Here is a 15029-nt window from a genome sequence, read left to right as displayed (position 1 = left end):
TCGAGAATAATTCAAAAACCGTGCAACGACATGTTGTCCCGTGTTGTTTTTGCCGTTCCAGCACAGCACAGAATGTGAAGAAAAGTATTTGATTCATTCCATCTTCTATCTGTGGGGAAACTTGCCATGATAGCCCAGGCGAACCAGAGAAGTCGAGGTAGGAAAGGTAGGTGTCAGGTAAAACGGGGTGTGGGAGAGAGAGGGAGAGAGAGTATAGAACGCCATGAATGCTTTCTTTGTTTGACATGATTGTTATCTGGTAAATTCGAGCTATTCACGACAACAAATTTCCCCTTTTTTTCGTCATTATTTTTCGGCCTCTACTTTCTCCTGAACGAGCATCCCTCTGTCAATCTGGCCTTGCCACCGGTGGGCTGGCAGAGAACGGTCGAGCATCCAGCGCAGATGACGACGGTCTGTGCGTGCGAGAAAACGGTGGTGATTGTGAAGCAGCCGGGGCACTTGACGTCCATGAAGAAGGATCGGGGAGCAGGCACGAGAGTCTAATTGTATCAAATTCACCGCGTCAGTGGTTGGTCCTGTAAGTCGTGTGTCGTCCGAAGGGGCGAGTGTACCTTGAGCTTGTGCTTGCGGGCCTCAGCCTGAGGCGTAGGGTTGAGGAGATCGACTGCGAGAACCTGGTGAGAGAAAGTCGCTGTTAGCCATCAAAATTGCACTCCAAAATTGTCGTCAAGGCGAGAGCTCAAATTCATCGCCATGGGGCCGCAACTCTAACGCTGCTGGCATCTCGAAATTTCAAAAAACTGGCTAGAACGTACCATGGTGACGTGAACGACGAGATATCTGCGAGTGGGCTTGGAGGAGTCTCGAGATCTGTTCAGTCGACGGGTGGTTGAAGTCGCGGGTCAGCAGCAACGAAGAATTGGCGGTTTCGTGGAGGCAAAAACTCGGCTGAGGGAGCAAGTCTGTGGTCTCGCTTACCTAGCCGCTTTGGTCTAGCGCCGTGCGGTGCAACCAATAACAGCTAGGGTGCCTGCGGGGGCTGCACGACCACTTGCCGCATTGATTAGTCACCAGCTGTTGCTTTGATCGTCGGCCCAAAATGTGTACACAGCACTTCGTATATACTTCAAGCATCTGCGATATATCTTAGGGTGTTTCTATCTACACTATCATGGGCATCTCTCACGGAAAAATCCCAAACACAAATAAGAGGTCAAAGCTGTATTAAAAAAATCTATTATTTTACCCGCAAGTGGGTAAGCATCGTGGACGAAGCCTGCTTGAAGCCACAAGTAGTACACGGGAAAGGGCAAGAAAAGGGGCTAGGCCAGCCAAAAAGGAAGCCGTTAGACGCTGCATACACTGCATTTTGTGGTATCAAAACTCTAGGCGAAACAATAAGAACAACTTGCGGGAGACACGATTTTACTGGTAAAGTATTGATAGGTCGACGAGATATGAAGATTCTTAGCGGCTTTAGGATGCTGGTTTCGGCTAAGAGTAAGGGGAGAGTGGAAAGGTTCACGCGCGTATAATGTCGGTAGGAATATACTTAAGCGGATTTGCCTTTGTTGCTGTTGTTGATGATACTGTGGGCATCGTTCATTCTCTCGGTGAAAGGGTGCTTGATTGTCAGGCACCAAATATCCAGGTAATCGCAAATCGTGGTGACTACATCATACTATAGATATTGGTCAGTATCATCTACTTGAGAGGAATATTCGGAAATGACGTACGACAAAACTTCCATACACGCCCACGCCGAGGCCCAGGCATCCGAAAACGAAGGCTACTTGGTAGGTGCTATTACCAAGATATCCGCCCCATGGCAAACCTGCCTGGGTTGCAGCACTGTCTAGTACCGCAAGAAGAAGCGGAAGCAGCAGAACGTTGTGGTACGGAAAGCTCGTTTTCACCAGGTGTGCAATGATCATTCGCCCAACGGAATAAGCATTGATCATGCCAACAAACAAGGAGAATGGAACGAGGTGATACTTGAGGATCACAGGCTGTAGGTAGAGGTACGACATGACTAAGAACCAAACAGCGGCAGTGGGCAGGAGGCCAAGTAAGGGTGTCCAAGGGTTTAAGCTTCGCTTTCGTCGAACTTCAACGACGGTGTAAATACTGACAGCGGTGTTAAAAAAGAGGATAACTCCGCCGTAGACGATCCATGCCGAAGTAAAAGGAAGGTTGTAAACATGGTCTGGGATTAGTGGAATCTGAGGAAAGCCCAATGTCGGGAGCATGGGCTTGTGCCAAAAGCTGCCACCTCCCATGATGGCGGTGAAGATGTAGACCAAGCAGAGCGCCAGGATACCTTCGACCGGGCCGGATACTATTCCTAGTGTCAAGGTTTGGGTGTAATACTCTTCCCAAGTGAGAACATAGAAGGTAAACAGGCCTGAGGTGAGTTGACAATTAATGTCTAAGACCATACTATTCAAGGTAGTAGGTGAACTCACAGCCAAAAAGGGCAAGGACAGTCAGCCATGTATATCCTAGGTTTACGGCACCCGCAAAGAGAAGAACTTCGAGAGCAGTGTTGCAGGCGTCAACCCCTACACAGAAGAACCGGCTCAGGTTAGATATGGATATTTTCAACTTTCAACCAATGGTCATCCGGATTTACCATGATCGAAGAGTTCTCCCAATGGTCCGCTCTGGCGCGTTCTCCGGCTGCGGACTTGTTAGCCGTGAGGTCTTCAATGGGTAAGGCTAGGAAAATACAGGCAGGGATAGCTTACGCTTGAGCTCCATCCACAGCATCAAAAGTCTGGTATAGGAATAGACCAATCGCCCAGCTTAGATACACCCACCGCGGGCAATCGGTATCCAGGCCCGAGTTATACCATAGCAGGGTGAGGAAATTAATGACGACGAAGGAGAACCCAGTCAACGTTATCTACACGAAAAAGAAAGGCGAGATCAGCTCCGTGATTTGAAAAGTAATTTTACGGGATGCCAGGGGGCTTGACTTACGAGATTCGGCCTATATTACCATCACAGACAAGCATACCATCAGAACAGAAGAATGCAAAGGGCAGCAGCAGTACGATCCCGCTTCCATGCTAGGATAGGCAGAACATTTTACAAAAAAAAAAAACTACTCACGCCATAGACATGGGAAAACACTTGATAACCACATTTGAATAGAAAGGTTTTAGGATATATTTCGAAACGAGCGACTTATCCACGGAGGAGTACTTGTACTCCCGCAGAGCGTTGAGATTCCATTGCCGGATGTATACCATGACGGACAGCACGGGTACCTAGAAGGGCACCCAAGTAACAGCCTCCAGGGCGGTGTTGCTCTTGTCGTCGGGTAGGCGCGGTGTTCGCTAGGGCTGGACTCGCACTGGGCGACGAGTCCTCGGATGGCTGGCGTGTGAGTCTGTGCTCTGCGGGCGACAAGCGACACGGGGGGAGGTGGGATGACGAGGGATTGTTTAAGGAGAATCAACGGGGCGCGCGCGGGAGGGAGAGATGGAATACTTAATGCGAACAGCAAAAAGGATGGAACACTGTGGCTTGAAGCATCAATAATGTTGGCAAGGAGTGGGGAAGATATAGGAGGCCCGGATGACCCGCGACGTCCACGGCAGAGGGCTAAGGAACGCTTGGAGCAACTCAACGCTGGCTTGCGCGCACCGTCGCTGGCCGTCTTCTGTTGATTTTTCGCCCTGGAAATTCGCCGAACGCGCGCTGCTGATTGGCGGGTTCCGGCGTCGGTTAAACCTGCCGCCTGCACGCTCTAGAAAACGGTGAGGACGTGGAGGAGGCACATGTACGGAGTCAGGAGTAACTAAATCAGCATTTCTCTACCAACGCGGCTACGGACTGTTCTATGCAACACGGAAGAGAAGATGCCACAACCTGGCCTTATCGCTGCTCTCGCTTTCCTCCATGGCATAGTTACTCTGTCCAGCACATGTGTGACGCGCTCCGTGCCATTCCCAGACATGCACAGGTCAGAGCTGGCATCACGGGCGCTATGAAATCCTCCAGCCTTGGCTTTCCCCCCAATCGTATTCGGAATTCCACTCTCAAAACTCTCCATTTATGATATCATCAGTGTCCGCAGTGTGTACGTGGTAGTTTCTCGCTGCGATGGGTGCTCACTTAGGCATTCGTTGCATCTAGCCAACCGGGCTCCATGGCATTGGGATCAGAATCCGGCTCTTCATCGTCTGGATGAGCGGCACCGTCTTATGCACAGTGTCTGCCCAGCCCTCGATGTTCCAGGACTCCTCACGTCTCTTCTTGCGTTCCTCAAGATCTGCAAACTGCCAGAGGTGGTGGACGGTGTTCAGGTCTCCGATCTGCACAAACCACGCGCCAACGCCTTCCATCACCACGCGTCTCGCTGCTAATCCCTTACGCCAGTGGCTCTCCCATTCCAAAAGGTTTCCCGGGTGCAGTGTATACGACCGAAGCTCGAAAATCCCACCAAGGCGACGAGGAGGGGTCGTGGGCCAGAACGAGAATTCCTGCATCAAAGAGGTGTTCTTATGGTCAATGAGAGACTTGAGCTGGCGGTCGAATTTGACGAAATCAGGGTGCTTGGAAATATTGTGGAGAGATGCGTGGTATCCAGTGTAGCGCTGGTACTCCCAGATGTGAACTAACAACGCGGGGAGAGGAAAAAGTTAGCATCTTCCTCAGGAGATAGAAAAGAATATTTCAAATGAATTTAGTGCTATACCAAATGTATCGTTATCACCCACTTGCGTACGCCAACTTCCAACAAGGTTGACGCGATTGGCCTCAAGAGTTGCCATCTTGGGATACCATTCGCCGACCAATTTCACGTATTCGTCGACCTTGTCTGGTTTGACTTTGTGGAACACAATCGAGTGAACATATTTGCCACGAGCAAGTACTTCGGAGAACGATCTCTCGATGTCCCTGTCGAGCTGCTGTCCCTCTTTGGTTCCGTAGATGAGGCTGGACAGCGGGCCTCGCTTTGAACCCTGGCTATTGAGTTCTGCCTGACGCTTTTCTCCTAAAATCCGGTGAGTAGACAGTGAGCCCAATGCCTGGCCATCTAAACGATCGGCAGCATCAACAACGGGACGTAGGGTAGATCCGCTCGCATCGCTCGCACCTGGAGCGGTGGGAGAGGAGGAAGGGCTAGAAGTGGCAGAAGAAGGGGAAGAAGAAACAAAATCATCAACCGACTGACTCTCTTGCTCTAGTTTCTTCTTCCGTGCAGCCTCAAGGTTCTCACGGAACTCCTTCTGACGCGCATTGAATGTAGCAGCATTGTCTGGGGTGATGTCTCTGATGGACGGAGATCTGAAAGCAGCGCTCGAAGTAGCGAAGGTACGGGCAACGAGGGAAGGGCAGGACAGGCTAGGGCGAACAAGACGTGCTGCCAGCATGATGACTGTGCGATACAGGAGGGCTAGCTATTGATGTAGTAGTTGCAGGTGTGCGGAAGAGAATGTAGAGGTGAATCACAACGCAATGAACGACGATGATGCTGCAAGCTGGCAACTGGGAGATTGGCAAGGAACACAAGAGAGAGCTAGCAGAGCAGAACGGGAGAAACAAGCAGAAGACAACGGAAGTGAAGGGAATGGATGATGCGTGCGTGCGACGTAGAGGAGCTGGATCAGTTGACAACGCTCAGGCACAGCTAAGAGAGGTAGTAGCACATGCGACAGGCTGGGAGGGAGGGGCAGCAGCACTGCATGCAACAGCCGGCAGAGGCCACGGGCAGGGGAGTGGAGAGCAGGTTGCAGGTAGCAGAGGAGTTTCAACCAGGGTGGATGGGCAGACGCGGGCCAGCCAATGCTACTACAGACAACAGGCCAGAGGTACAGAACTAGGCTGGAGCACAGAACAGTGTGCAATTGAGCGAGAGAGACCAGCAACTGAGACAGAGAGCGCGGTGACGGCAAGGGATGCAGTGCAAACAAACCGGCTGCGGGCGGTTGGCGTGCAACAAGCTTGCTGGCGGCCGAGCTTGGGGAAGCGGCGCCAAGCCTTTCCTCGACGGCAAAGCGTGCGGGGACGCCCAGCCACGCTAGACCGTATATGGCCTAGTTGTCACGTGAGTGAAACATGACGTAAGACACTGGGTTGCCCTGTCGGGACGTCATGTGACGAGCTGCTTCGGGAAAGTCAATTGAGAACCATCGCGAGCCGCCGATGAAGCACCGCGATAGACGGACAGACACAGAGTCAGCCACCCAGCAGACAGACTGTCAATCACAATGGCTGCTCACAATCCGCCGCTCAGCTATGAGCCCTCCGCGAGCACCACCCACCCGCACTACTCCACCACCCTGCCGCCTGAAGTCGTCTCCTGCCTAAAGAACTCCAGATTTGTACGCCGCCAACATTGCCCCTATAGCCAGCATACCCCCCACTCCCAATGCGCACGAAACACTAACAGCTAGTCCTCCGAGCTGGCAGCTGCACCTCGCAACGTGCGACAACCTGACCCCCCACATCTCGCTCATGTCCTACACCTATCTCCCCAGCACGCCCTTCTCCCCCCACCCCACCGTAATCATGACCACGAACCCCGCCTCCAAAAAGACCCTCAACCTCCTCTCCAACCCGCGCGTCTCGCTACTGGTCCACGACTGGGTCTCGCACCGACCGCCCACACGCACCCGCGACCCCGGTCGCGAAGGCTCCCCGCCCCCCGCCGCCACGCAATCCAGCCTGGCCACGCTGCTGCTGAACATCAACACGAGCGCCCTGAGCAGCATCAGCACGACCATCATCGGCACCGCACGTTTCCCCGAGGCGGGCAGCGACGAGGAGCGGTGGTGCAAGGAGCGCCATTTGGAGAACAACACGTTCGCCGCCGACGCCTCGGAGTTTGGCGTCTTCCGGCGAAATTCCGAGGCCGCCACTGGTCCCATTGGCGATGCCGACGTCGACGTGCCCGCCGTGGGCGATGGCGTGAGGGTGGTCACCGTGCAGGTCAGGGAGGGGAGAATCGCGGACTGGAAGGGTGGGGTGCGCGACTGGGCTCTGGTCTCCGAGGAGGAGGTGGAGGAGGGGGAGGGGGGGGAAGACCGCCAGAGTAGACAGGGCCAGCCGTTGTCTAATAATATCCATGCCTCATGAGAGTGCGCGCTGGACCAACGTGGCAGCGGTCCGTGACCTGGTTGCCCTCCATGCAAATGGGCTGCCAGTGAGGGCCGTTCCAACGTATTCCGAGATTAGAGATATGGACATGGATTAGTGTGCCAATGAATATCTCTCTTCCGCAGAAGGCATTCTTGATGATTGGTTCAAGTGCTTGCTTATGTCCACCCACATGCACTTCCAAGGCCCATTGGACAGTCGGGGTATGATACCAAGGGTATGAACAGCGGCCCGAGATATATATATCCGGCCAGCTTCCACCCGCATATATGCTGTGGTCGAGGCTGTGTAATCTAGAGAGCTATCGTCCAATGATGGCATATCAATGAGCACATTTAAGTTTGTGATTTAAAAGCATCATAGGCAGTATTTTGCACCACCTTTTTTATCATTCTTGCTAACCATATTGTACCGAAAGAAAGCAATAACACCGAAAACACACAACAAACATGTGGTGGGATATGTTGGCTTGGATAAATAGAGGAGAGAATGTGAGATAAGCACGAACGCTAACTAGTAGAAAACACCCTTGGTTGTACTCCAGTTGGCACAAATAATAACATGCCACAACACCCCCTCAGTACATGTATGTTCTAGTCCAGACTAGAATAAAACTCAAGGTTTATCTTGAGATAATGAAATTGGATGACAATTTTCAATTAAAACGCCAGTCCCTTGGACTTTCACGACAGCAGTATGAAGTGAGACGAGGTAACGATGAAGACAGGCAGAAAAAAAAAAAAGATCGTAGCTCATTATCGGGGATACATCGCTAGCTTCCGTAAGCTCACAATGCCACCGTTATGCCCTATTTGTATTCTTTTGTGTAATCCCACTGAGACGGCTGGAAGTCCGGATTCCGAAAATGCGCTTGGTTGTGGTGGGAACTATATAGATCATAAGTTGTGTTCCGTATAGTAAACAAACATCCAATCACTTACTTTCTAAAGGGAATAGAACTCAGTGGGATCGTGTTCATCGGCTCACTAACCAGTGGGTTCATTCGGATAGGTAGCTCCCCAGATCGATCAGGAGCAGCAGGCGGTAGAGTGGTGGTGACAACCGGTGGGCGTGGTGGAGGTGGAGGTGGTGGCGGCGGCGGTGGCGGCGGTTGGGCTGCGGAATATACCTCCTCATAGGCCAAGGGATTCACGGCCATCGGCGGGTGGAAGTGAGGGTTTACCGGCATCGGGCGAAAGTATTGGTCTTCTATGGATACGGCAGGAATGGATATCAAGGCAGAGTTTATGTCAAACGGTAAGCCGGCGGAGCACCAGGAAGAGCTGCTATATGTCAGCCCAAACTGGAAGTTCACAGGTACATCCAGCTGATTTGGGTCTGTCGGATACAGAACATCATAGTGGCCGCTATTTACAAGTGTCAGCAGCAAAGCTAGTCGGCATGGAAAAGGAGAGACACTCACGGTCGGTACAACAAACGGATAGTGGCAAGGCTAGGGCCACCAGGAGTAAGGACATGGAAATTAACCTGGTCACCCTGGCTTCTATCCAAGTAGGCAATCTGGACGGCGAAGCCAGAATCGGAAATCACACCGTCCACCAAGCCCTGGAGGCCGATTTCATCAATCTCAGTTTTCACAGTCTCAATAGTCCTTTGGCAGTATTGATCCAAGGGTTCCGGCAGAAAACTCTGATATTGATCACGATGAAGTCTCATCCAGGCACTCGTTATCAACTAGGTGAGAGATATGTCAATGAAAGTCACAATATTAATAACAGCCCAGATATGACTCACTCTGAAATGCTGGATGATGGAAGTTGAGGTGTATTCGTCGTTGTAAACGTCCATCAGGACCGAATCATCGTAGTTTTCGGACCCAATGGCTTTCAGCATCGCTTCGAGGAGAGACACAGAAGCGTCGACAAACATCTCGAACAAATCCTCTGCGTGACCACTGGCGGCTATCAGCCGGTTAAAGCCCTTGAGGCGGACAATTTCTTCGGCAATCTTGCGGGCATCACGGAGACGCAACAGGGCTTCAAAATAGCCAAACGAAAGGGCTATACAGGGTAAGCATTTTGAGAATCAACGGGGCGGATCTTGTACCTCTCCAGCCACAATTGCCGTCTCCCTTCATCGTGCGGTAATGCGAGTGGGTTGCAGCGAGGGCCTGTGTCTGGGTCAGGTTCCTATAGTAAGGGCTGGAAACAACGTTAACATACCGACGTCTTCGCAACATAGATTGGATGACCTTGTGCATACTCGTTGACGATTGCATTGGTCGACATCCTGGGACCAACCAGCGGGCCCTGGGACCAGATCAGCTCGGCAGTTGCAGGGTCTGGGTGCGGTCGACTCACCTGCAAGTCGGGCTCGTAGCTGTTGGAGAGGCGCTGGAAGTGCTCCAGCTCCTCCGGCGAGGGAATGGAGCTCATGGTAGCGTGGAAATATGGTTGCGTCAGGAAGTAGGGGGAGACGAACGGGTCATGAAACTCGGTAATATATCGCGGCGGCTTTTCTGGGGGGGCGGGGGGGAATGAGGAATACCTTTTGACGTTAGGCACATAGGCATAGAGAGGTACGCCGCTGCCTTCGACGATGAGGAAGGGATACATGGGAACGCACACAGAAGAAGCAGAACAGCAGCAGTAAAAAGCAGCGAAGTGAGGGTAGCGGAGAGTCCGCTTGAGCGCTGGAGGCAGTGATGGGCTGAGGGCTGGTGGGAATGAAGCAACAGAACGAGGAGGAGCAGCGGGCTTTTATAGAGATGGGCAACATACCGATGGTCTCTCAGGGCGTCCGGCTTTCTCAGTGAGTCTCTTGCTCCGGGACCGTCGACTGACGTGTGAGAGAGAGAGTATCTTGCCGGCCTGTAGTTCACAAAGGTCCGACGCGGGTGCAACAACGTCGAGCTCCGCGAGTTCCAAAGCCGTGAGCCGGCAGCTGTAGCAGCAGAGTTCACCGCACGCTATCTGCGGGCAGCGGCACGGCGACAGTCTATATGTAAGAGCGTCGCCAGGCCGGCTGCAGCAAGATGGGCCTTCGGGTGACGATCTTGGGCGACGTTGCACGCTGACAGCGCGAGGTTGTGGGCGAGACCGAGAGCGAGAGTGGTGTCTGGGCAGGCGAAGAGCCAAACCACAACGACGACGACCACGACGACCACCACCACCACCACCGCCCGCCTCTCCGCTGGCTCTCCCCGTCCACCTCCTCTCCGCCTCACACCCACGCCCACACCCACGCCCACGCCCGCCAGCTAACCTCCACACTGCGCGCCTCATGCACGCCGGACCCATCGTCCCTCCCAGGATGTGCGCGGATGGCGGGACCGGCGGCCTGCTGCCCGCCCAATCGCGCATGGTCGCCGCCCGCTGCGACCGTCGTTTGCGCCCCCCCAGCGACGAGGCGCCGTGATATCGCTGTCACACAGCGTGGTGGGCGTTATCAACGCCTGCTGATACCCGTCTGGTCTTCACAGCTGCCGGAAGAGCGCATGCAGCGCCAGCATTCGTCATATCGTGCGGCCCGGAGAGAAACTGGCCCGTCTGCGACTGCTCGCCCACGCCTACGCCCCCTGACCGGCAGATGCCCCAATGCATCTCCACCGCCGGTGCAGCCAGGCCAAACGACGCCGGCGCCCGAAACTTAGCTGTGCTTCCTGCACGCTGCCCGCCTCATGATGTCCGGGCGCCTAAGTAACTAAGCGCTGCCCTAATCCTTGCTCCGTCGTGCATGGGAAGGTCGTCCATCGCCTTCGCGGCCGTGGGATGCTGCAGCTGATATTGCCTGCCCGGAATACGATAACTATCCAGTCAGACGTGCCATGGAAGAAGAAACACCCGGCGTGCACCGCATTGTCTGCCCCTTGGACCGCCAGTTAATCCCGCAATTCCTGTGTTTCATCAGACTCTCCGCTCTTTGATCGCCGCATGCTGGATTCTCCCGCGGCCCCGGATGCCAGCGCCCGCCGCTTGCTATCGTCTTCCGGAGGCTGTGCCTCGCAGGACGTCGCCTTGTTGCGCCTTATCCGGCAGACGCTGCTGAGACGGATCATCTGCAAATGCGCGTTGCCGTCGATGCCGCAGCGCCCTGGCTTCGTTTCTTCTGCGTATGGCACCACTGCCAATTGCTATGCAGCGAAATCTCCCGTATTTTCTTTTAGGCATTTGCAAGAACCAAGCTTGGCGGAACATTCCTTCATGCTGGCCATGCATGCAATGCAGCCCGCACGACATGCGCAGCATGGCCGGTGTCCAATGGCCTCCGGCCAACGGACGCCACTATTTGCATCCCGTCTGACTGGTGTCAGGTTCACTTGCAGTGCGGTTTTTGTCCGTTTACCTGGCCATGTTTGCTTCTCTGGCTGCAGATGGTGAATTCTGTACCCACAAAGCAGCGGAGCGCAGACGCTGTTCCCCGGTCACGGAATGACTGTCCACATCACCCTCCTCACCGCTCCTGGCCGTCGTATCTGTGCATGCGCCTGTCGTGCATACCCGACAAAGAGGGGGCGTTCTATTGCCGTTTTTGTTGTGCTTGCAAACCGCAAGCCTCTTCCCCGCCTGATAAGTCTCCCTCAGACCTGATTGGTGCGATATCTAAGATGTCGTACAGTCACCCAACTTTTGGTCCAATTTTTTCGGCAATCCAACGGTCAAAACGCCTTTTGATCTTCATCTGCCATCACCCATGCTATACGGGCACGCACGTCGTTGGCACTTATTGATATGTACATGAGTCGCATATATGAGGTGTCCACAGAGTAATTTTGGAAATGTTACCCAGCCTCAGCCCAGCTCTTGATTCTCCAAAATGAATCATACGACTGCGGTCAACTACATCTGATTGCTCCTCAGACTGAGCCAGGTCTTCTTTGACGGCCTCAATGCCCGGATACCCCTGTGCAGTTACACAAGGTGAGCTATTTCTATCGGAATGACAAATCCTACTGCCCAAGCATACAGCGTACAAGGGATGCATTCTCCCTTCTATTTTCCTAACTCGCATATCCGACCCCGACGCCGGATGTGTTGAGAACGTTAGCGGAACGGTTGCCTTTCCTACGCCTTATGTGTATATGTGTTTGAATATGTATCGTATCATCTGTATGTACAGTAGTTACATACTACGTCAGTCTCCCCGCGCCTCTGTATTCAGCTCCAAACGACGATCGAACCCGCGAGTTTGGTACCTCTTGCATATACGGTCTGAAAGTCTCGGGATCCCGCCTCCTCATCTGCTTCCCTAGTAAGGAAAACACGTCTGGCACTGCATATCATGGTTTTTTCCGCGGAAAACATTTGCATGAATTGAAATGCCTACTCAAGGCAATCATGTATCCGTGTTTGGGTACATTCCCGAAATATCCTGCTTGATGTCTTTCCTTATGCACCTCTCACCGTTTTCCTGTCAAGGCAAGGCGTGATGTTACAAATATTCCATAAGTCGTGAAACCAGTAAAGGTTTCGTTCCATATCCCTCCTAGGATTCTTCTTTATCTTTCCTTACCAGTCACACCGCCACTTCACTGCACCATCCCTCTGCCTTAAAACATGGCATCGGAGCTTCAAGCCCCTGTCTTGTATTTGCGTCTAAGATACGCTGGCTTTCATCAGTTGCGGCATGAATAGCGCACGGGATGCGTGTTGTATGACAAAAGCAGCCGCCAGACCCTTGAGTATTTTTCTTTTCTTTTCCCTTCCCCTCTTCTTCCTCAATATGTGTACAACACTCTCCTTTTTGGAGCCTGTTAATTCATGCAAGCTCTCATAGGCCATTTATAGGACAGGCAGTGGACGGGGAGGAGATTGATTGCCATGCCTAGCGACATCGCGATCCGAACCAGAAGTGTTATTTCAAGGGCGTACAGAGAACGCCTCTGGCTGAACATTTATCCGTCAAAATGTGTCGCCTGTGTGCCATGTATCTGCATACGTTTGAGATATGCGGCAACTTCCGTGAACCCCTTGTGCTGTCCTTGGCTAAAAGATCATCCAAGCTGCGCAAGGCGGAGAGCCGCAGCAAGAGAATGAGGGACAAGTGGCTTGGGCCTGCGTTGGGCCGAGATATCCCCGTGACGGGATACACTGGTGAAATCTGTGATCCTGTCAATGTGGTTACTCTTACTCTTTTTGGAGTGATTGGAATTCGTCCTGCTGGAGACGCAGAAGCTCGTGATACCTAGGAAAGAAAGTCCTTACGGCCCCCAAAAGAGGGATTGAAAAAAAATGTATGTATGTATCTGTATTTCATAGCGCGTTAACGGAGTAAAAAAAAGGGGGAGGCGCTATCATCTAGCTGTCCTCCCCACCGCCAGCTTCCCCTTCGCGCTGTGCTTCATTCGACTCTGCGGGTGTCTGCCCAAAGCCCGCGATGACGCGAAATCTGCACTACGTCCAAATCCCGGCCCGCCCGGGAACGACCTTGACATGTATCCGAATTCTTCGATTTTGAACCCATCCGCCTGACTCAACACCGCCTTTCCCAGGGCATCCAGTTCACTCGTCCATGTACTAAGCGCAGCCATCCTATCGGATTCTGGCGGAGGCGCAATGACTACCATCCCGTGCTCTTGGTCTATTGTAGCGTTATGCAGTCGTTTGTCCAGAATAAGGTAAGAGAGGATGTCCTGTACTTCCGACACGGCGAGTTTGAGGCGTCTGGATACAAATTCGAGAGAGAAGCGAGAATAAGGGGCGATGAGTTTGAGAACGGCCTTGGTGCGCATGGTCCGGCTGACCTCGTCGATGTTTTCGGCGATGAAGGGGTCGGCGAGCAGGTCCTGATTTTCTTGAAGAATGGCTTCGTAAGCGTGAATATCGTCTCGCTGGAAAGCGTCGACGAGACTGGTCATGGCGGATATTCGAGGATCATTCTTGTACGGCTTTGTTTCTTGAGAGTCGAAGGGGTTGATGTTAGATTTCATTAACATTGTGGTGAGAACGAGATATTTCAGAACCTGAATTCGCTGAATCGAACCGGCCTCGTCGTAATTTCGAAATGATTCGAAAAAGTCACTCTGCGCTTCCTTCCAATTCTCCTCACTCATGTGCATTTTGCCTCCACATTCGCGAATAATACCCATGATCTTGGGGTGCGGCACAGCTGATCGGACTTTTAAGGCCTTTTGATACAACGCCTTTAGTCTCTTGTTGTTCCCAGTGATTGCATACATTTGGATTTCCAGAGCATAGACCTCCAGTGAGTATGTTCCCTTTGCAGGGTCGTCTAGTCCATCGGGATCCTGACAAGCTTTGTGCAGTTCACGAAGCTGCTTGCTTAATTGTCCATATTCTTTCCGATCCAACCATAGCCTTGCCAACTTGATATTTGTCTTCAGCCAAAGTCGCTCGTTATTGGTACTCTGGAAGGAATTTAATGTTAAGGAATAGAACTTCTCCATGCAGTGGTATGCCTTTTCATCTTCTGCACCTTTTTCAATATAGTCCAACATGTTATTAATTGATTTTTCCGAATAGTTTCTCGTAACAGCGGATTTAACATATGTAAGCAGTTCACAATAATGTTCAACAGCCTGGATACTATGCGTAAGTATAGCCATTCCTTTCCAGGGTAACATCCGAGAAACTAACATCAGCATATCGCCCTAGTTTGAACTCCAGCTTTATGGCTTGTTTTAATCCCTTGAACCCCCTAGTTAAAAGTTAGCGATTATTCAAACTGCAATGATAAGAGAAGTCATACCAATCGCCTTTATCTTGTTCTAGTAGCGATACGCCGAGGAACTCTTCAATAGCTTCATCGGGATTATCCACTTTTATCTGTTTGGCATTGTAGTATTTATTTTCAATCCCAATATCGGTAGATTCATCATCGTCCGCGTCTTCATACTCGAAGTCGTACCTATTAGCTCGTATTAGATGCTGCACACACAATAGATTTGCGCAATACGCACTCCTCCTGGTCCGAATCCTGCATAAAATCCTCGTCAGACATGTTGAACCAATATTGAAGTTATTTTTCCCAACGAT

The 15029-nt window shown here is 52.2% G+C and overlaps 5 protein-coding genes across 5 annotated transcripts; 1 reads left to right on the top strand and 4 right to left on the bottom strand.

Annotated features, from left to right (window-relative positions):
• Nucleotides 1-1516: 1516 nt before the first annotated feature.
• Nucleotides 1517-3218, bottom strand: EPT1 (Phosphotransferase; the record flags this gene model as incomplete). The annotated part of the gene is made up of 7 exons (XM_049250958.1): nt 1517-1645; nt 1701-2368; nt 2430-2525; nt 2597-2643; nt 2712-2869; nt 2947-2956; nt 3079-3218. 7 exons carry the CDS (start codon nt 3216-3218, stop codon nt 1517-1519), a joined length of 1248 nt encoding a protein of 415 aa, XP_049109808.1.
• Nucleotides 3219-4103: 885 nt separating this feature from the next.
• LOZ57_001875 (uncharacterized protein) lies at nt 4104-5348 on the bottom strand (the record flags this gene model as incomplete). The annotated part of the gene is made up of 2 exons (XM_049250957.1): nt 4104-4588; nt 4670-5348. The coding sequence occupies 2 exons, from the start codon at nt 5346-5348 to the stop codon at nt 4104-4106; spliced, it is 1164 nt and encodes a 387-aa protein (XP_049109807.1).
• Nucleotides 5349-6185: 837 nt separating this feature from the next.
• Nucleotides 6186-7171, top strand: LOZ57_001874 (uncharacterized protein; the record flags this gene model as incomplete). Its single annotated transcript, XM_049250956.1, has 3 exons — nt 6186-6299; nt 6388-7009; nt 7080-7171. The coding sequence occupies 3 exons, from the start codon at nt 6186-6188 to the stop codon at nt 7169-7171; spliced, it is 828 nt and encodes a 275-aa protein (XP_049109806.1).
• Nucleotides 7172-7882: 711 nt separating this feature from the next.
• On the bottom strand, nt 7883-9470 carry LOZ57_001873 (uncharacterized protein; the record flags this gene model as incomplete). The annotated part of the gene is made up of 7 exons (XM_049250955.1): nt 7883-7961; nt 8016-8441; nt 8498-8769; nt 8830-9095; nt 9142-9205; nt 9258-9344; nt 9396-9470. 7 exons carry the CDS (start codon nt 9468-9470, stop codon nt 7883-7885), a joined length of 1269 nt encoding a protein of 422 aa, XP_049109805.1.
• Nucleotides 9471-13327: 3857 nt separating this feature from the next.
• LOZ57_001872 (uncharacterized protein) lies at nt 13328-14994 on the bottom strand (the record flags this gene model as incomplete). Its single annotated transcript, XM_049250954.1, has 4 exons — nt 13328-14572; nt 14631-14691; nt 14743-14901; nt 14954-14994. The coding sequence occupies 4 exons, from the start codon at nt 14992-14994 to the stop codon at nt 13328-13330; spliced, it is 1506 nt and encodes a 501-aa protein (XP_049109804.1).
• Nucleotides 14995-15029: the final 35 nt, after the last annotated feature.

Source organism: Ophidiomyces ophidiicola, assembly GCF_022830035.1.
Source record: "Ophidiomyces ophidiicola strain CBS 122913 chromosome Unknown scaffold_5, whole genome shotgun sequence".
NCBI classification, from domain to species: Eukaryota; Fungi; Ascomycota; class Eurotiomycetes; order Onygenales; family Onygenaceae; genus Ophidiomyces; species Ophidiomyces ophidiicola.
The sequence above is the reverse complement of the archived record's forward strand: the minus strand, read 5'-3'. Positions and strand labels throughout refer to the sequence as shown.